The sequence below is a fragment of the Netta rufina genome (genome assembly GCF_964035555.1).
Source record: "Netta rufina genome assembly, chromosome: 5".
Classification (NCBI taxonomy): domain Eukaryota; kingdom Metazoa; phylum Chordata; class Aves; order Anseriformes; family Anatidae; genus Netta; species Netta rufina.
In genome coordinates this window covers 30,637,849-30,659,259 of record NC_140128.1, presented here as the reverse complement: position 1 = coordinate 30,659,259, position 21,411 = coordinate 30,637,849, and the positions used below count along the sequence as shown (strand labels likewise).

General features: G+C 39.6%; 1 protein-coding gene across 3 annotated transcripts in view; it reads left to right on the top strand.

Moving 5' to 3' along the window:
• Nucleotides 1-21,116, top strand: part of NUMB (NUMB endocytic adaptor protein) — a 96,602-nt gene extending 75,486 nt beyond the window's left edge. For 2 of the 3 annotated variants that reach the window (XM_084287746.1, XM_084287747.1), the window contains exons 5-10: nucleotides 8,485-8,559; nucleotides 10,439-10,579; nucleotides 11,958-12,159; nucleotides 14,048-14,347; nucleotides 16,219-16,368; nucleotides 19,125-21,116. In XM_084287746.1, the coding sequence (XP_084143872.1) occupies nucleotides 8,485-8,559; nucleotides 10,439-10,579; nucleotides 11,958-12,159; nucleotides 14,048-14,347; nucleotides 16,219-16,368; nucleotides 19,125-19,855 (1,599 nt within the window). In that variant the 3' untranslated portion in view covers nucleotides 19,856-21,116. Of the gene's footprint in view, nucleotides 1-2,923; nucleotides 2,957-8,484; nucleotides 8,560-10,438; nucleotides 10,580-11,957; nucleotides 12,160-14,047; nucleotides 14,348-16,218; nucleotides 16,369-19,124 lie in introns of all 3 variants that reach the window. The other variant, XM_084287748.1, reaches the window with a different exon arrangement.
• Nucleotides 21,117-21,411: the final 295 nt, after the last annotated feature.

The following is a 21,411-nucleotide window of genomic DNA, read 5'->3' as shown; positions in this document are numbered from 1 at the left end:
AATAATAGTTCTGTTCTCATAGAGGCAGAATCATTGAAATACTTGTAGTTTCTAAAACTAAGTTCTGTCTGCCTGTACTTTATTCAGTAGATACCTTTTCCTCTTAATTCTTGTTCTCCAACAGTTTACAGTTCATTTGGGGAACTGAAATATGCTCTTTTTTAGGGCTGATTATTTGATTATAAAACATTTTATGGGATTTGTCAAGAAGAATACAAAACTGTTAATCTTTGTTTTAGGAATATCTTTATTTCTGCTTTGCTTTGTGAAAGAAAAGATGCAAACAAATTATTTTCTCTCTTTATTGTGGGGAAGTGTTCTTCCAGTTTTTTTATTAGCTGGTGGTTTAATATACCATAATTACTTTTGAGCACTGCATCTTGCAGAACTTAAAACCAAATAATTGTAAGCATTTTGTTCAGGGATTTTTAAATTGATTACTGAGTAAAATAAGACATTTTTAGCTAGAGAATCCTTCATCCATCCTCTATTCTGTTGTTACAGTTCTATAGCTCTCAAACTGCATTCCAACAGAACTATGATGTGCAGATTACAATTTTGCTTACAATGAATGAAGTCAAACTTGAGTTATGTCACTTTTGCTGTCTGATGAAATGGTACAGCAGTTTTGTTAATAGATCAGAAACTGCTATCGCTGTCTATTATTAACATTAGTTTATGTTACCAAAAAGCTTACATTTTTCCCTTAGGATATATTACTAACTGTATATTCATTTCATATCTGGTAGGATCCTCATATTTTGATACTAAGCACTAAATGGTTTCTTCAAAACTATTTCCCTGAATTACTGGAAAATTACTTTGTAAGGACACTGTAAGGTAGCTTTGTAAACGTATTTGTTTCAGGTATGGGGACATAGTATAAAGACAAAAGTATTCTCTCTCATGTCATGTTTTGATTTTTAAATCAGCTTTAGTGTGTAGTATTGGTTTCTAACTTGCCACTTTTTGTTTTAAATTATGCATTTGTTTTAATATATGTTCTTGTTTTAGCAGGTAAAGAGACATAATTTAATATTTTAAAACATGCATTAGTTATCTCTAAACTACATTAACTTAGTGGTGTTTAAAACCCATTTTGCATGATGCCTTTTCCATTAACATTTCTAGTTTATTAAAAATAAATAAATCTTGTTTAACAAGCATTTTGCTGAGAGCAAAATTAACCATCATCTAAAAATGAGGTAGCTTCTGGTGAATCTCTTTAGCTTTTGCTATCTTTAAAAAGCTGTTATTTAGCGTAATTGCTCAACTTGGCAGCAGCATCCAGCCCCTTCTCATTATGTATACAACGCTGTGATTAATCCATTAGTTCCCCTCCTAGTGTTCAGCATATCCTGTCCAAATATACATGACCGTTCTTGTTTCTAAAAACTGTTAAGCATTTCAGCTGACTACACTTAGAGATGTTCTTATACAGTGCCTGTGTTGACATAAATATCGTATGGATACTTGTTGAGAAGCTCTGTGGAAGGACATCGGGCAGAGAGAAGCACTCAGCAGCAAAAGTCAGGAAATGCAAAGTCGAGATTGACACTCCCTTCTTAACTTTGTTTCCTGGCTTTTGTTGGCTTGCGTCAGAACCATAGCTTTGTTTTAAATATAACCTTGTTTATCAATCAATTCTGGAGACACTGCCTCAGGATATTTGCAATAATATTTTTAATATAGCATTGTTATCAGCGAGCAACATGCTGGAGTGACATGGTGGTAATTTGGGGTCAGGGCTGTCAGAAAGCCGCGGTCTGTCTCATGTGGAATTCTCCACCTCCACCCCGTTACTGCTCTACCACAGTTTTCTTGCAAGCTAAATAATTTGAAAAAATAGCAAGAGCAGTGATACGCTTCAGCACTGGCTTCCATCAAGTACTGAGCAGTGTGTAGCGATGCACGCAGGACGCCAGGCCCAGAGAAGTATTCTCTCATCAGATCAGACAGATCTTGCAATTTTCTTTTCACAGTCTGGTAACAAAACAAAGCTAGTAAACTAAACTGCATGCAAATATGCTTAAAATTGAGTCTTTTTTTTTTTTTTTTATTATTTCTGAATATGAATTGGGCAATCATTATAATCACTTCCAGGCTGAAGAAATTCAGGAACTTGTAGTTCAGCTCTTTGTATCTTTGCCTTGGCCTAACTCCTTCTCAGAGCTGACTTTAAAGGGTTCTTGTTCAACCTATAAACCCAGAGCTGTAGAATGAATGTCCAGTAGTCGCATAATTTGTTTAAAGTCTTGAAAGACTGAAAGAGAAAAGGAACTCATTTGTGTTTTAGTTAAGGTAAGAAAAAATTCTTTACTGGTCAGAGAAGGCCGTATAAAATGCAAAGTGTAAGAGTAGCGTGTAAACCAAAATAAGAAATAAATGGAATAAAACGAAGCACCAAAAATGCTTTTTCAGCATTTAACATTGTGTTATCCCAGCTACCATATGTGCTTCTCCAGCTTACATTCTCCACTTGCTTTGGGAAAAAGTGATCAATACAGAGCAAATTTGACCGTAACTCTGGAGTTAGAACTTTGCATTTCACAAGAGCCTGCACAGTGTTTTGATTGTTTAACCACTATGTCTGCTGCCAAGTTTTGTTTATAACCCAACTAAAGGGGACTAAACAAGGGAGAGTGAAAATAAAGTAACCACTTTGCATGAAATTGGGGCTGAGGTTCTCTTCTTTCCACCAATTTCAGGGCAGTAGCTTATTAGAATCGTGTGTGTGTCCTTTGATCTGCATTTTCATGGGATTATTTTCACATTTGCCTGTCGCACCTTCTCATGGATAACTCTAAAAACCCCTTCCTTTCCCTCCAAACCCTATTCTTGTGTGTGCTTGTTGGTTTGAAACCCTGGGACATTTTAGCTACCTTCAGTAATAGCGCTCGACTTGTCCCCCCTGTTCCTCCAGGAAAGGAAGTTCTTCAAAGGCTTCTTTGGAAAAGTAAGTTTAACGCCTCATTTGTGCTTGCACTATAAGGAGTTACATCCCTGGTATAGCACTGCCATAAAATTAGGGTGTTGAGAATTCCTTAATCTGTTTCAGAATATTTGTTTCTAAAATCCAAATCTTCCCAGACTTGGAAGTATATTGATCAAGTAAAGAATATGGTTGAAAAAGTGTCCTGAAATGGATACTTAACTCCGTATGGACTGTATCAGAAATCCAGTGTTCTGAAATTATTTGGTCTTCCTGAAAAAAAAAAAAAAAAAAAAAAAAAAGGTGAATTTTCCTTTTAATCCCTTAAACGTGTGCCAGCCTACATCACCTGGGCAAATATCTCCAGAACAGTTGGTGTCTGTGCCTGTAAGCACTGCAGGACTGGCTGCCTGGCACCGCACGCTTGCCCAAATGTTAGTGTGGGGAGAAAGCAGCGAGCCCACACGTACCATCTCCTAAACCCTTCTTTTTGGAGTACAGTCCAAATTCAAAGATGCGTGAAGATGAGACCAGGCATTTACCTGCTGTTTGTTTTTCTAATTGCAATTCTATTGTAGAGTAGAAAGCTTTGCTGTTTATCATTGCTCTTGTTTTCCTGCGGACAGTGTCATAGACGTGAAGGGAAGCAACTGTTTGTCCTTATTAAGAATGTGCTGTACTGGAGACTGGATTATTATTTTTTTTATTCCTGCTGTCTACATCTCCATAAGGCAGTGTTTGTAAACCTCTAAAAGACCTCTTTGACCTCCCATCTGTTAACTGCCTCTGCATTTAAAATTCTTGTAGGACATTTCTGTGTAGTTTTTGTATGGAATAAATCTTAAGATACCGCTGTTGAAACATCTTCTTATAAGCTGAATCTTGGCTTAAAAAGAAACTAACAAGCTTGTAACTTACATACAAAAATCTTTCAGAGCAGGTTATTCTCTGCTCACACATTTGTCTTGGCTTTGCTTGAGAAGTAACTAAGAGCTTTTTCAGCTGCATCTTTTTCACTTTTCACTCAGATTGTGGTGCGTGTCATAGAGGGACAGGTATCTCCTCAGTTCAGGTTTCTTCCTATGGTCCGGGAAAGCACTCTTGTGATGTGTAGAGATAGTGAAGAAGTAAGCTCTTTTTTGGAGGGGAGTGGAAGTGGGTATCAAAATACCACATGTAGGAGATTAATCTGTCAGGTTGATCTGATCATTCCTACATGCAAACAAAATTTAAGACCTGAGATCTACAAAGACTCGAGCGAAACATTCTGTTTGCTTTACAACTGAAAATAGGAATTTCTTCTTAGAATTTGTTTAAAACAAACATAAAAGACCTACCTCAACCTGATCAAATACCAGTTAGGAAAAAGAAAGCCATTATTTTGTGTTTGAAAGTAACGATAGGAAAGGACAGAGTTTGCATAGCACTTGAAAATCTCTTTTACTTTTTTAGGAATTATCTGTTAAAAATGCCAGCTTTCTCTTTACATCTTTGTCACTTTTTAATGAACTCCAGTACGTTGTCATAGCCTTGTAGATTTTTTTTGCCTTTTATTATGACATTTTGCCAAAGAGAAACCTACTTCTACTTCAGCCAGTGAAGTTACATTAATTAGTACTGAAACCACTGAAATCCATAGTGTTTAGATATCCCTGCAATGTTGGTATGTCTTTACTACCACTTCAGCCTACAACAGCTGGCCAAATCTAGGGAAAAATACAAAGAAAAAAAGTTATTCTCTTACTAATATTTGAGGAATAGTTATAACTAATAGCTTTTGTCTGTCTCATCTGTAATTTCTCCCCAGATGCTTTGCTTTGGGGTTAATATAACATTCCAAACCACAGAGTTGCTTGAAATTCGCGACTGGTTTTCAGAAGGTCCATGCAGATAGATTTGCTTCTTTCCCTGTCCGCTTTTTTTCTCCGCCAGAAAAGTAAATCAGATTGTTGCGATTTAAAAAAAAAGTTGTGTCAGGAAGTGTTATTTAGTCCTGGACCTGACATTGAAAATACTTCATTTGCAGCTTAAAATAAAAATAGGATGTCCATTGCCAGCTCCAGGTTAGACTTCTGCTGTTTCGTTTTGTGTACAGAAAGTAACCGAATCAGCAGCCTTTTTAGGCAGCTCTCTGTATTTCAGAACTAAGCCTTTTCTGCGTTAATGAATAGTAGTACAGATTCGATGATCTTTCTCATGTTTTGCTTCCCCTGAGTACGTGTATTTCTTGGCATGCAATGTTTTGTACAGAGACTGAGATGGACATTTTTGTATATCTCAGGCTCCAGAAACATCTTACAGCTGGCTTTAAGTTGCTTGCCAGAACAAAATAGGCAGATACCAAGAACTCCGTAATCAGCCAAAAGACTAGAAATGATTTAGAAGCATTTAAAAATGCATTATTGGGCAGCATTCATTCTGTTCTGGTATCCTTAAAGCTTTACTTTCCACCTTGGAGTGCAGCTGCTACTTAATTCCATGTCCTATCACTTCTGACAGTCCAATTGTCACGTCCAGCACTGCAGTTCAGGAGCTGTGCGTTTCAGTTTTAGTCGGCTTCATTTTCTTTTCTTTGATGCCCGTGTCTAGGGTGCTGCCTGCTTGTCTGAGGGGTTTCCATCACGCTTTGTTTTTAGCCTTGCCTTCTGTTCTCGAGGGTGCCTCACCTACCTTCCTGAGGCTTCTGAGGGCTCTGAAAGGAGTAAGAGAAGGGGTCTCATGCTGAAGCAGATTACCAGCCTCCCAGAAAATGCTAAGTGAGCTTCCTAGCGTGGCTGATTCAGCACTGCCAAATCAGGCTCCTGGGAGCTGGTGCTCTGAGTGGCTCCCCTCCAGCAGCGTCGTCATCCAAAAGCATGTATGTGAGGACAGCCTACTGGTACGGACAGCTAGATGGGTCCTGATATACGCTTATCCATATCAGGAGTGCAGACATCTGCATTCTAATCACAATCTCCTTGGCAATATCCCACGTTAATAGAGTAGTACATTGATTTATGTAGCCAATATAAACTAATTTGGCGAAGCTGTGTTCTTTAATGCATCAATCTCTCCACAGATAAAATGAGGATTCGGTAGATGGAGAAATCATATGTTTCCCAGTGGTAGTAGCTGTGGGTTTAGGATAGAGAGGGTAAGAATTTATTCTAAGCATTGCATCCACCATAAATCTAGAAGAAAGGATTTGGAAGGTAGACTTGCTTTGGCTTTCTCTTAGTGTAACAAACCTGCATTTGATAATCTTGCTTGAGGAAGCTTACGTTTCCAGTACAAGAGGAGGATTATTTAGCCTTTTATTTTTATTTTGAGAAATAAGGAGTTCCATGTCTTAGCTATTTCTAAGTCCTCATTTAGTAAAATAGCAGATGAGGACTAGCTCTGCAGAAGTTCAGTATTGCTTTATGAAGCATCCATCTGAGTTAAACCCAGCTTGTTCAATGCAAACTTCAGCTACCATTCACTGTTTCACTCTGCAGAGAGAAGGTTGGTTTTATTTGCTGGGAAAAGACATCCTAGTTTGTTGGTAGTCCAAATGATGGATATGATGGTAGTCCAAACCGAGCAGTTACCCACAGGCGTTGTCTTCTTGCAATTTTTCATGTCACTTGAAATGAGAATTTTAGGACTACTAATGGCTTGTAAGAAACAGGTACTCCTTTGTAAAACAGTTTGAGACAAATCTCTACAAGCCATCTCTTGTTAGGATTAACAGGGATTTTTAGGCTATGAAAGCTACCTGAGCACTGAAAATACATACTGTATTTTATGCTCGTTGATGTTTACTGCCTCTTAAGACTAAAACTTACAGGCAACTTTTAAATGCTAAAATGTTTTTTTATGTGTATGATGGTAACTTTAAATACATCCTCTTTTGTGAACATCCTCTTTCCATTAGGCATTCCAGAGTCTGAAAGCTTTACTTTAGACCTTCTCTGGGATATTCAGCAGGCTGGATGGACATTTAGAAACTTGCTTCTGCAAGCACTTCTGTAGCTTGTTTTCATACTGTGCTTGCTTTCTCTCCTGTCTCTTTTATTCGCTGTTCTGCACAAGTCAGTGCAGTTCTGTTCTCACCAAGCTGTCTGAAAATGCTCTGGTTGTCATTGCTGCTTCAGAAACTGGGACAGATAGTTCCTCCCCAAAAACAAACAGAAGTCCTGCCAGGCTGGTTTTCTTCACACTTTCTGCTTTCTCTGAGAGTGAAACCAATGTGATATAGCAGGTGATTTATCAGCCCAAGATGATGATGATGATAATAATAATAATAAAAATCATCCTTACAATGTTAAAATCAGAGTTGCTAATTTGGAACATGCAGTAGTTTATGCCAGAATGTGTCCTTGCTCAGCTAAGTGCCATATGATTATAAATTATATGCATCTGTAGTGAATTATTAAAAATAAAATGCAATTTTTGCACAAAGCCACTAGCTGATATCCCCCCGATCACCCTTCTTTTTCTGTTATTGTTGCTCTGTTCTCTTCCAGCAGTGGTCAGTGGCAGCTGCCATTAGCAGCCCCAAACTAACTAAACCTACTGCTTCAAAAAAAGTTACGGGGAGAATAGTTTATTAACTTAAAGGTTAAAAAAATAGAGAGTATGGGACTTTGAATCAAAGTAACACATTAAAAATAGTGGGGTTTTGGTGGTAGTAGTTCTCTGTAACAACCCACAGAATATTTCGACACGTTGTGCCTATCTGATGAATTCGTTTCAGAAGAATGTTGTCTTGTGTTTATACTGTTTTCTGCAACTCTCCCTTAAAACATAAACAGTTCAAAAAGAATCTGTAGTTGATACAGCTCCTGAAGCCTTCCTGTGTTTCCCACTTTTACTCACCCTCAGCTTGTGGCAGCTGAAAGTTCCCACAGTCAGATCTTGGATAACAGCCAGAGTGCTCCTCCGCTGCTTCAGCCTGCCACACGATTGCTTTTCCAAGATACGCATCCGATGGTTAACAAATCACATTTTTCTACCTCTCCTCCAAGGTGTGACATTCACCTCTCAATAAATTAGTAAAATGTGTTTGAATGATTGATCTTAACATTAAGCTCGTAACACCATAACCAATGATTTCTGGGTGCTTTTAACACTGGTTTAAGGTGATGCCATGGTTCTGCCATGTGAGTATAGGGGCAGAGGGTAGGGCTGTTGGAAATACCAGGTAAGAATTTTCCTGTGTTTAAACTTCACTCAAGCTACCTGGGGTGTAACTCCTTATGAATTAGTGTTATCTGACTCTTTAGTGGAACTCTTCACCCACTTGGTCAGTCTTGAATCCTTTACTGTACATGGATGTACACCCTATTTTTGACTCCACCTGTTCCGTGCCCTCTCCCCATCCCCATGATGTGCTCTTTCTGAAATACTGGCTTTGGCTTGGTTCTCTGAATGTTTTGCAACTTGGATTGAGTATCTGGCTTTGGGCACCCCACTGAACGTGGACTTCATCTACACTTAATGTTATGGTTCTTGGAAAGGGGGAATGAGTGGCAGTCTGATACCGTTGACATAAAACTGTTTTTCTCTCTTTCTTTTTCTTTTTTTGAAAGACTGGGAAGAAGGCGGTTAAAGCAGTCCTGTGGGTTTCGGCGGATGGACTCAGAGTTGTAGATGAGAAAACAAAGGTTAGATTTCGCTGGACAAAAGTTCAAAGTTTCTTTATAATTACATATATACTATAACTTTAAATGACCATCAACCTTTGTCTTAATGCAAATGTTGGTATCTGAAAGAAAGATTTAAGTGTATAGTTGGTTTAATCATTTCTTGCTTAGTAAACATATGTATGCCTGTTAATTTTGTTTCTCTATTAATTTCACAGTACTCTGAAACCACATTTGATAAAATGGCAGGTAGCAGAAGCTTGGAGCTATTTTTGTTGTATTTGCCTGAAGAACTGTTTTTCCTGATGACTTCTGTTGACAGTGAACTTGTAGCGAGTCCCTTGGCTTTGGTTCTGTACAGCTGCAGAAGGCCATGAGAGAAATACATGAGGAAGTTCATGTTAATCGATACAATTTCAATGCGTTCAAATCCCAGAAAAGGCCTGAATAAAGGAGAACTAGCTTCCAGAAATATGAGGAGAATAAATGAAATAGGGTTGTCTCTATACTAAACATCTTAAACTCCCTTCAAATTTAAGATAAATGGATATCAAATTCTGTAATTCCTAATTTTAGTATCTAAGCTGTTGGTCTCAAGTCGAAGACTAATGTATTCATGGCTTCCTCCTAGATTGTTTTAGATTTTTTCATTGGGAAATAGCACAATGTATAGTACAAAAGTGCCTGTGTACAGGTAAAAGCAAACAATTTTTGGATTTAGCTAGATGTAGGCAATTAGAAATAAGAGCTTTAGGCTTGCCTCTGTAAGGTTACTTCTATTTTAAAAGATGACGTGGCAATCAGAACAATTTTAATTAGTCTGAAATTAATTTGCTCGATATTCATGTCTTTTAACCCTTACTTTGTTGACCTAAAAGATGATTTCTGCAAGCCAACAGTGAGGATCGGGTATAGATAATTCATATCCCTCTGCAGTCCAGTTACCCGGTGAACACCTGCTCTGTGGATAGACATCTCCGGGGCTGTTGTTAGAGTATGCTTCCTCAGCTCTGGAGTTTCTTTTAAGAATTTAGTATCAAATACAAACGTACTGAGGCAGGTGAATTCGGTCTACTGATTGCCTTTTAAAAAACAACAAATATATATACTTAGAAATGTTATTGCGTATATTTCATCCTTTAAAATTAATTTTAATAAGATATGCAGACCTTGGAGGTAATTAAAAGCATAAGGCTTAAAAAGAGAATATAATATTGCCTCCTGGTGGTTGGATACATTAGCACAGATACCAAGTACTAACCGCCACACAAAAGAAACAATTCTGAAAGACAGTGAAAAAATATTTTTTTTAATGAGGATAGCATAGTTCTTAAATTATACTATCTCCTTTATACAAACACTTCTGCCATCAGCTTGTAGGAACAAATTGGGGGTGTTTGATACCACGAGTACTGCCGGTGCTTTTCCATTTTATCCTTGCTTAGGTAATTGGCATGTTAGCTTTCGCTTTTTGTGTTGTAGCTGCTAGATCTTTTCACACTTATAGACTTCCCCCATTAATTTTCAAGATTGTATTTTAACCACAGTAGAGATTTTTTTGATTGCTAGAGCACAATAAAAATAAAATGAAACAAAAATTCTCCTTTTTCCCATGCTAGCTCCATAGTCTAGAAGAGAGATCTTAAGAATTGTGTTCCTGAGTTCTTAAGTGGTTGCCTAGTTGCACGTTTACCAAAGATGGCTGGTGGAAAAAGCGGTCCGTCCTTTTTTGTTTCATACTGGGAATAGTTTCTGAATGGCAAATTAATTTGATAGATAATTGTAGCCAAGTGAGGTTATCATCTTTTTTATGTAATGCATTTTGCAGCTAATGCTGAAAATTACTTGTTTCATTGTTTCTCCACATTTCCTCACATTTCTTTTTTTGGGGATCCTCTAGGATCTTATAGTTGATCAGACAATAGAGAAGGTTTCTTTCTGCGCGCCAGACAGGAACTTTGACCGGGCATTCTCATACATTTGTCGAGATGGCACTACAAGACGCTGGATATGCCACTGCTTTATGGCCGTAAAGGACACGGTAAGTTTTGTTACGGCGTGTCTTCCTGCTTCTAGCTGGAAGTTACACTGAGAAAACATAACTACACAGAGTGCTGCGATACGTTTTGACTTCAGCTAAAATATTACTTTTTCCTTAAAATTATTTTAGTTCTAATTCTTTATATCTGAATTGTTTGCCATTTCTCTGTGATGCCTTCTTGTGGAGAGAAACAGTGCCCAGCATGGTGTGTAAATGGAATGCAGTCAGCCTCAGATATCTGTAGCAGAAGGGAACTACTCTTCTAAAAATAGACAGAAGATACTCTCATCTGAAAATGTATACAGCCAAAAACTGAAACAGCAGTGACAGTTTTTCCAGGATAAAATCATAGTGAGTAAATACAGACTGGTTATGAATGTAGCCTCTTGTATGCAAATGTTAAGGGATGGAGCTAAAATGAATTGAATTAGGGTCCTATTTCCTTCTAAACGTTAGAGATTTTTGCATTAGAAGGTTTGAAAGCAAGTTACCTATATCAGTCTTTTGCTGTGTAGAGTTAAGTCATTTATCTCCCTGATCTAGTCTTTTACTTATGTGGCTTTTTATGGAATCCTGACTACTACACAATGGCTTTCTTTAAAGAGAAACAATGAAGTTAGAAATTCCCATTTAAATGTATGTTAGAGCTGGAGCATTTTTATTTCCTTCTGCGCATAGCAGGTCAGTTCGTTTACCGATTATTGCAGATGAGGTGAGCTACTGCTAGTAATAGCACCTCTGACTCAGCTGCGGCCTCTGTATCAGCTGGAGTGCCAGACTTCCTCTGACTTGAATTTCATTTCCTTATTGCAGTTATTGGGCAGTGGATCCTTTTGACCTCACTGGTTAATCATGGAAGTGCCTTCTGGAAGGCACTCTCAATACTAATGTCTGCATTTGGTCAAGGCCATTCAGGGATATTAATAGTCAGTTGTACTTTCAAGTTTCATGCTTGCACACAACAGTATTGTCTCCCTGCACCCTCTGTAAACTTTTTCTGTTTGAGAATAGCATTTACCTATCCTTTAGGACTTAAACCTGCATAAAATGGCTTCACTAGAGTTCCTTTGTGCACAAATGTATCCAGAGGCAAGGGATCGGTGCAGGCACATTATCACACTACTATTGTAGTAGCAGTTGAGCTAAACAGATTGTCTGACAGTCTTTCAGTTCTGGGTGGCCTTTGTGCTTGTGCATTCATAGTTGTGAGTCTTTATCAGGTTTAATTTTAGAGCCATACAAGGTGGCCAATTACAGTAGTTCTCTTTAATGCCTTAATTAGATCTCTCTTGTAAAGGCAGGTTATCAGTTTGCAATGTTTGAAGCACATGGATGTTGCTGTTCCAGTTACTGTATGATGCAATATTGTCTTGTACAGGGGGAAAGGTTGAGTCATGCCGTGGGCTGTGCATTTGCAGCGTGCCTGGAGCGCAAGCAGAAGCGAGAGAAGGAGTGTGGAGTGACTGCCACCTTTGATGCCAGCAGAACCACATTCACTAGAGAAGGGTCATTCAGGGTCACTACCGCTACTGAACAAGCAGAAAGAGAGGAAATTATGAGACAGATGCCGGATGCTAAAGGTACGGGGTGCAACTTACACAGTCATCCATAGTGAGCAGAACAAGCACTGAGGTGCAGTAGAGTCCCTGCAAGGACAGGGCTTAACACCCTCGCAGAATTCCCTCTCTCGAACTTGGTTACGTACAAATCGTATTTCCAGACACTTGACACTTTGCAAGATGAAAAGTGCTCCCAGATTCAGTTCTAGGGCATTTTTCCCTATTTCCTCGAGAAAAAAGTGCAAGGGACTTCATATGTGAAAGTGACTGGACAAAGCTGCTTCCACTTTTTGTCTGCCTGCTTTATGGCAGAGGGCATCATAGGCACCGTACTAAAAGGCCTTATTAGAAAAATGTTATAAAAATGTAAGAACTTTGCCAGACTTGAAGTAATCCTTTTTGTTGTCTAAAGGTTTTTGTAAATGAATAGAAAGTGGTGTCATTTTTCTTAGAAAACAATGTAGTTTTATTTCACTTTTTAAGAGTGTGTTACAAAGTTTCTGTATACTTGTATTGCATGAGGGACGTACAGGTCGATCACAGTGTGCTTTCTAAAAATAAAACCAAAACCAAACACAAACCACCAAAAATCACGTACTAGTTATATTCAAAAATAGTAACTGGCTGTTTTGAGAGGAGCTAGTTTTTCTACTTAGCCATGTAAAACATGGCAGTGTTCTCAAATTCAAGTGAAAGTAGAACTTCTTACCCAAGTTTTATTACCAGTACAGTTCTACTTGTCATTCTACAACTAACAAAAAGTAAGTATTATAAATATTGTCTATAGTCCTCTTTACAGTGGAGTTGAACTTCCCATAGCAAGTTTTATTCTGCCGCTCTATTGCAAAACTTTAATCTTCGTTTTCATCATCCATCTGCTTGTTCCCATACGTTAGTTTTAGAATGTGCTAAATGAAGCTTAAACACAAGGCCTTTGTTACTGGAGGGCATGAGTCAAAGTCTTGACTCAATGAAGGTGTGTGAAATCCTTTCCAAGAAAGACTGATTAGAAAAGTTTCACTTGAACGAGCAGCTGCAGCTCATGGGTACTGAAGCTTGCAAGACAACATAATTAGTTCCTCTGACCACTCCAGCTCCTCAGAAATCTCCACTGCGGCTCTGCTTTTACCAGACTTCTAGTTCTTCTGTTGATGTGTCAACAAAAACAGTCATTGTTTCTTGTATGAAGTTTGGAAAGCATTGTAAGTGTCGCTGGTACTAGCAAGGCCTGCCAGCTCGGGCTGGATCTGCTTTGCAGCTCACTTCCACCTCTCTGTAATGTATTCCCTGGGGTTGCTGAGGAGCTGCTATTGGAGCACTGAATGCGGCCTAACCTGTTAAGTGCTAACTCTGGCCTGCCGGAGCTTGTGCAGGGTGCTTGGCCACTGCTGCTGATTCTGCAGGGGTAGGAGGGTGGCTTTTAAAAGAAGCTCCTAGGGCTGCTCTGTTCCCTGCAGCTGCTGAGCTACACCACCCTCATTAACTGAATAAAGTTAGTAGTAAGATTTTGGCCGTGATCTATTCTTCTAGTTCTATGTGAGGCAAAATAAAGGCCTCAGACACATAGTACACTTTTCAGTCTTAATCATAAGTGAATTACAGGTGTTTCTAGAGCAGTGGTCTCAGGAACAGCTAGGAAGACTACATAGACAAGGCCATCATTTCTAAGAAGTGGTGAGCCTTAGTAAGCTTTGCTTTGGAGAATGGGTGTATGTAAAGTGACACGGTGAAGCCTATGAAAGTACAAAGAAATAATTTTTCTGTAGTGGCATTAGAAACCTGTTTGTTGGAAGAGTACTAGCTATGCAAATTCTTGCAGTTTCTCTTTTCAGAACAAATGGGAGTAGGGGCAGGCAGTTGAACAATATATTGCTTTATTCATCTAACCTCACCCTATTTCCTCCAACAGTTGAAACAGAAATGAAAACAGTAGCACCAGGTGCTGCACCAACCAATACTGCCCCCTCTCCTGGCTCCCCAGCCTCTCCTACTACTGATGTTGCTGCCTCTCTGGATAAAGAAATGAGCAATCCCCACGCTATTCCACGAAGGCATGCCCCTATAGAACAGCTTGCCAGGCAAGGTTCTTTCCGGGGCTTCCCTGCCCTTAGTCAAAAGATGTCTCCTTTTAAGCGCCAGTTGTCCTTGCGAATAAATGAACTGCCTTCAACAGTGCAAAGGAAGACTGATTTCCCCATGAAAAACTCAGGTAAAATCGAATGCCTCCAGTGAAACATTTCCTTAAATTGTCTCTTCCTCCTTTCCTTGTCTGTGGCTTCAAATAACTCATTGTGTGTAGTAAATCCTTCTTCCTGCCTCATGTGAATCATTTCTCATGAGCAAACATTGTCAGGTCAGAAAACTTCTACTTCTGGAATATGCAAGAATTTCAAATACTGTATTCACATGCAGAAGGCAAGCAGCTGTAATCATTATCTGAAATACTGGAGCACAGCTTGAAGTGTTCCGGGAACAGTGTTGGTGGGTTAGTAGATGCTGCTCTTCCCTCTGAGTCACTGAACCAGTTCCTCCTCTTAATGCCAGGGCATCTCGAGAGTCAAATCCTGTCAAGGCCTTAACCACAGGTCGTGGATTTGTGTGACGTTTTTCTGTCTGTCAGCCCTTCTGAGCTCTTCTTTCTGAGAGGAATAGAACTGCTTTCCACCTCGCGTTAGAAGGAACTTTTCTGTTTAGGTGGCACAACTGGCTGCCCCAATAATGCGTGGTACAGGTTTCACATGGTGGTAGTGGGGTTTTGTAGAGTCATCCCAACATAAACATCTGGGGTGATCAGTACCTTGCATAAGAGCCTGGAATCCCTTTAGCTAGGTTATCCTGCAGGACAGCTGTACTCTCACTTGGCAACAGAGCTACTTTTAGGGTTTAAGCTTTAAAATAAAAATCTCTATGTCAAAGGGGAAAAAAAAAAAAACAACCACTAAAATACTTAATCCGATTTCTCCTAAAATACTTATTTGGTGACCTGTGCTTTAAGACCAGTGTTGAGTTTATCAGTTTAACAGTAGTGGTGTGCTGCTTACTAGACTTATGCTGGCTGAGCACACAACAATCTGAATTCTTCCTAATTCAGAGCATTTGATGCATGTTCCTGGATATGAAGCTGCTGGTGCTGTTTAATGTCACACGATAGGTGCTATATTGGAACATCCCTCAAAGAATCATTTTTTGGGCATGCCTCCCCCTAAATGTTCAATATAGTGCATGTCATATCCACCCATCCTGTGGTTTTTTGTACTGTTCCATTTCTGCTTAATTATGCCTGCTCGTGTCAGTTCAGTGCAATGAAGGACTGATGAGCAGTACTTCTGAAAAGTTGGGCAATTAGAAATAAGGAGAACAGCTGGTAAGTCAGTAGTTTTACTCCACTGTTACTTTATCTGCACTGTACTGATATTTGGTTTAAAACTGAGTGTCCATTTTACTTGTGCGTTCAACTTCTGCTTTCATAATTTTAACACAGGAGCTAGTGAGCTCAGCTACACTGAACTGGAGCAATTGACACTCTAGAATTAACTTGCCCCCATGTATTACTGTCTACATGTTTACATTTCATCTGGTTTCTGTACAAGTACAGTGTTGGAATAGTTAAATTATCATAAGTACTTTCATTTCACAAAATGTCGAATCTTAGTGCCAAATCCCTGGTATGTTTAACAGTTTAATACTGAAAGATTAAAACTCTTATTAAAAGCTATAGAAAAACCTTTTATTTTATGAAATGAACGTTCTCTTGCATTAACATAGAGAAAACGTAATGACTGACTTGAAATCTGGAACACTGATCTCCTCACCCTCTTGACTATGTCGTAAAATATAGTGATATGGCTTTGTATTTCTACTGTTCTTTTTATTTCTACCGTTCTTTCTATTTCTGTCACATCTTCAACACCCAATTTAAATTAAAAAAAAAAAAAAAGAAAAAAAAAAGCTGTCATCCAAGTCAGTATTCGAAACATCTAAGAGATAAAGAAACTAAATATATTTCAGTTTAACATCTGTATTTATAAATTGTTTCTGTATCCCTTAAACATAATTTAATGAATTTTGTTTACATTTTAGTCCCTGAGGTAGAAGGGGAAGCAGACAGCATTAGTGCCCTGTGCTCTCAGATCACCAGTGCTTTCAGCACACCATCGGAAGATCCTTTCTCTTCAGCCCCCATGACGAAACCAGTGACAGTAGTCGCACCACAGTCTCCTGCCTTTCAAGGTTTGTCATTTCTTTGCTTGCTGTGGTCATGCTGGATGAGGCTTGAGTGCACAGAATGTTGCTTTCCAGTAACACGTGGTCTTAATTTCTTGTATTGGTCTTGTATCTTAATTTTCTGTATCAGTATTTTGGGGTCATGCATCCTGCTTTATTCATCTCATCTGTTCAGTTTTTCTGTGTTTTTAACAAAAAGTTCATGCACCTACCACACGATAGTTACCTGTAAAAGGGACTGGCTTTAAGATTAATGGCTAATTTAATCATTCTGCCTCCTGAACTGGAAAAATCTTAACTATTATGCATCATAGAAACCAAATCCAGCACAGCAAGAAGATTTTGTGCCACCGTGATTACCATTGTTCACAGAAACTCCCAGATAACCTATGGAGCTGTAAACTATAGAACTCTTAGTAGCCTCTAATCTTCATTCCACTGATGTGCTTTTATACAAATAGTGTGGGGAAGGAACCTCTCCTTGTTAAATGTAGTTGTTATTTTGCATCCAAAATCCGTTGTTCTTTGGAATTTAAAATTAATTATACTGTGACTTCTGGTGAGCTGTATCGCTTCTCTAAAAACCAACAAATTTAACTTTGGTCAGTCAGGAGAATAGAAGGCCTCATGAAACAAACAAAACCCCACCATCCCACAACTGTTAACAAGAGTTGCCTTGGTGAAATAGAATTTACGAGCTTCATCAACTGTCAGTCCAATTTGGCTAATTTACACAAACTGCTGTCATGTGGAAGTGTTTAAAATTGTATGTTAATAGTTACGACATGGCCCACTAATATTCCAGTCATGTGCATGCCTTGCATGAATTAATTGCACTGATGTTGTCTGCTCCCATTTTAGTTAATGGCACTGCCTCTGCCTTCTGTGTGCTTGCTGCTAAACCATCCCAAGCTGCTGTTGTGTCCACAGCTATGCCAGTTCGTGAAACCAATCCTTGGGCTCATGCTCCTGCTGCTAATACTGGAGCTGCAGCCGTGGTCTCCGGTAAGATTGGAAGTAGATCCTGTGCATTGCTATGAGAACTCAGATCAAAAGCATAATTGAGCCCTTGAGATTGCTGTCAGTGCCACTTAATGAAAAGTGGAAGGAACAATAACAAAAGCTGGAAGTAGTAGCCTTTTGCACAAGTGGATGGAGGGAAGCTATGAACTCACTGGTCCTGGGTCTGCAATCTAGACTGTTTCTTATTTTGGCAGTGTTTTAGAAAATCTGATGCTTAAAAAAGGAAGTAATGAAATAGCGTGTTGGGGAATCAAGAGGAAAGAATCTGTATGCTTACCCAAAATGATTTTTTGCATTCTTGCTATGAATGTAGATAAGGAGAGATTAAGTTGGGTGGTTGAAGACTTTAGAAATTAATTTATTGTTTAATAAGTTTAGTCTGTCCATACAGTCCTTGTCTATATTCATATCCAATGTAAGGTGGTAATTTAATGGCTGTCACCTGTATGGACGCTAGAAAGCTATGAACAAACATTTCCTGGTGCAAGCGTCACCAGGAAGAAGCAACCTTGCTAGTGAAATAGGTTCTGTTTGTCCTTGTAACAGTACCAGGCCCATTACCAGTCAGTCTTCCTCCGTAAGAGAGAGACTTTAAGCTCTGTCTTCGAGTTACCACTGTAAAAAACAACAGTGAACTGATCTTAGGTGGAGTTGAACTAGTTGTTATGATTAGACTAAATGAAGAGTACTGAGCAGTGACTTTTTTTCTTGTTACTTTTCTACTTTTCCAAAACACTGAATAACACGTGAATTGCAGAGCATTCCTGGTTGCTTCTCTCATCACATTAAAAAGCTGATGAGGTCCTATGGGAAGGGAAGAGAATATAAAACCGTAGGGAGAAGGAAGATTGTAGAATTCAGCTAATGGAAGATGGTTTTGAAAGTGTGGGAGGAATGGGAATGATGGTGATTCTTTTAATCACTGAAGATAAATGAGTTAAAATAGAGCTGTAGTTGTAGAAGAAAAATCTGAGATGTTAAGTACTAAGCACTGCAAAAGAATTTGAGAGGTGAGCAGCATGAGTTATGAAAAGACTAAGGGAAGAATGGAGATGGAGAAAGAACATAAACAGGAAGTCATAGTACAGTTTATATATTACATGGCAATTTGATCAGATGTACTGCCTTAAATGTTCATGTATATAGTAGCGAGTGCTCACGATTTGCTTCAACACGTATGGGACAGAAAAAGAAACGTTGCCTTGAACTCCTTATACCATCACATTGCTGTACTGCAAAGGGTAAAGCTTTAATTGAGGAACTAAGGCAAATGAGCCTTAAAAAGTTTTGTGTAGCTTAGTGTTATAACAGTCCACCACTCCTGAGTTATACGTGCATAAACTGAAACTCCCCAGTAGAGGAATTTTAGAGGTTATGGACTAGATCATTGCCACTAAGTAATGAAGGCAGGTGGCAGCTCTTCTTCATGCCCTGAAGTTCCAAATGTCTGTTATTTAAAAAAAAAAAAAAAAAAAAAGGAACAAAGTAATAACAAAAAAAAATCACAAAACAAAAATCTGCACTTTAGGGAGGAAACTCTTCTCCATCCCTTCTTGACCAACGTTCCCTGTGACAGAGCAGTGTACCAGCTGCAGAAAGGTGCTCCGGCTCTGGGTAACGACCTCCTGGCTGTGGAGGGAGGAGGCCCAACTGACCTCATGTGCATCCTCCATTTTTTCTAACTGATAAAAGGGCGAGGGATAGAAACATGAGTGACATTCCTGTGCTTCCCTTCTCAGGCACTGAATGGAGCGGCACCTCCTCGGGTACAGCCTCTCCAAGTCTCTTCCAAGGAAATCACAGACGTACCCCCTCAGAAGCAGACCGCTGGTTGGAAGAGGTCTCAAAGACTGTCCGAGCCCAGCAGCAGCCAGCCCCAGCCCCAGCCCCAGCCCCAGCCCCAGCCCCTCAGCCACTACTCCAGCCTCCTCCAGCAGCTTCCCAGCCAGCACCAGCCTTCCCCGTGAGCACCTACATTGCACCCCAGCCCGTGCCGGTCGGCGTGGTACCGCCCATGCAGCCGCCCTTTATTCCAGCTCAGCCCTACGCTGTAGCAAATGGGATGACCTACGCAGCCCCGAGCGTACCTGTGGTGGGCATCACGCCTTCCCAGATGGTAGCCAACGTCTTCGGTACGGCAAGCCACACTCCAGCAGCCGCCCACCCGCACCAGTCGCCCAGCCTTGTCAAACAGCAGACGTTCCCCCAGTACGAAAGCAGCAGTGCCACGAGCAGCCCTTTCTTCACTCCGCCTGCGCAGCACAACGGCTCTGCGGCTTTCAACGGAGTTGACGGTGGCAAATGGGCTGCAGAGGACAAGCATTCGCAGCCTCCCGCAGCCGCTCCGCAGGTAGACCCCTTTGAAGCGCAGTGGGCAGCACTCGAGGGCAAGGCAAAGCAGCGCACTAATCCCTCTCCAACTAACCCCTTCTCGAGTGATTTACAGAAGACGTTTGAGATCGAACTTTAAGCAGCCCTACGGCGGTAGATAAATTGTACAGTAGGCTAGAGGGATAAAGGGAGCAGAGGGGACTGTTTCTGATCAGTTTGCTTTGATAATCCCAAAGGTCCCTTCAAGTGAAAATGGGTTAGAAAGAGGGAGCGGTTATGGGGAGGGTATAAACAGACACAGAGTTTAACGTTTAAAAGGAATCTGGCAGCCGCCCCTGTCTGCATTCCCTCCTTACTTGGAAAGCTGGACGTCAAACACAGCACAGGTGGACACCCAGTCCTGAAGCCTGTTCTGCAGAAACAAATTATCTCACAGAAAGGAAGGCAGATCTTATATTAGTGCCCTTCTGATGCCCTGCAAGTCCTGGACATTCCCCCTCAGGGAAAAATGGGGTGGAAAAATTGGGGGGGAACTATGGGTGGGAGATTGTCACCTGCTTAGCAAAAGCTAGGTTTGTGGAAAAAGTTGAGCTTCCATTTTGAGTAACAAAGTGAATATTATATGTAAAGAATAAAGTAAAGCCAAAATTTTTATTTTTATGCATTTAGGATATTTTAAATAGTGGATATTAAAAGCCGTATGAGTTGTAAGTAATCTTGCCAAAGGTTTAAAAAAAAAAGGGGGGGGGTTGGATGTAAGAAATTGTACATAAGATTGATTTATCTCTGATTCTTATTGTAAGTAATATCAGGGGGTGGAAAAAGGGGCTCTAGCTTGTTCTTGTATCTATCTGTTCATTGTAAGTAGCATATTGCAACAACAATCACAACCAGTAAGTCATTATATCGTAGTTTTAAATAAAATTAAAGAACAGTATTGTCATGGTTTGAAAACCATGGGGAAAATTAACTGTTTTTTATTGGAATCAAGCTACATATTATATATATATATATAGTATGTTTTTTTCTTTCATGTATTGCTGCAGTTTTCTTGTCTTAATCTATTGGTTCTAACACTACTGTGACAACTTACCGTAATCATATCTACATCCTGGGGCTACCTAGGAACCCATTTTTTTGTTTGTCTGTCAATAGATCTTAGAGGTTTTTTAACTTTTGTTTTTATTTTTTTTCCACTGATTTGTGAAACCTTGTGGTTAAGGCTGCAGCTGGTCCAGGTTCTGCCTCCGGTGAATCGTGAAATCCATCTCATTTTAACTTTACTTTTAAACTTTGGCCTTACAAGCAAATGTAAGTTATATATATTTGTACTGATGATTTATAATCTGCTTTAACAGAAATAAATGTTGGTGGTAGAAACCTTGTCTGTGAAGCCCTGTCTTATTCCCACCCTCTCTATTTAATTTTCAGGATTCGCCCTGCTGGGTTTCTTCCCTGTTATTAGGTGGCTGTAGACAAGCTTTGCCTGCCAACCTGTAAGCTTGCTATTGGTATTTGCACATGTATTATTTTGTATGCCATGGTATCGTACCTTGAACTTTAGGCCCGAACTTGCAAATATCCTTTTGACCCATAGCTATTTAAAGCTCTGCAAAGGAGGGCTTTACTGAAAACATTGGATTCTGGGTTCACATCACTGAATTTTCTAATTTACAGAGAGACAAGGATGAGCAC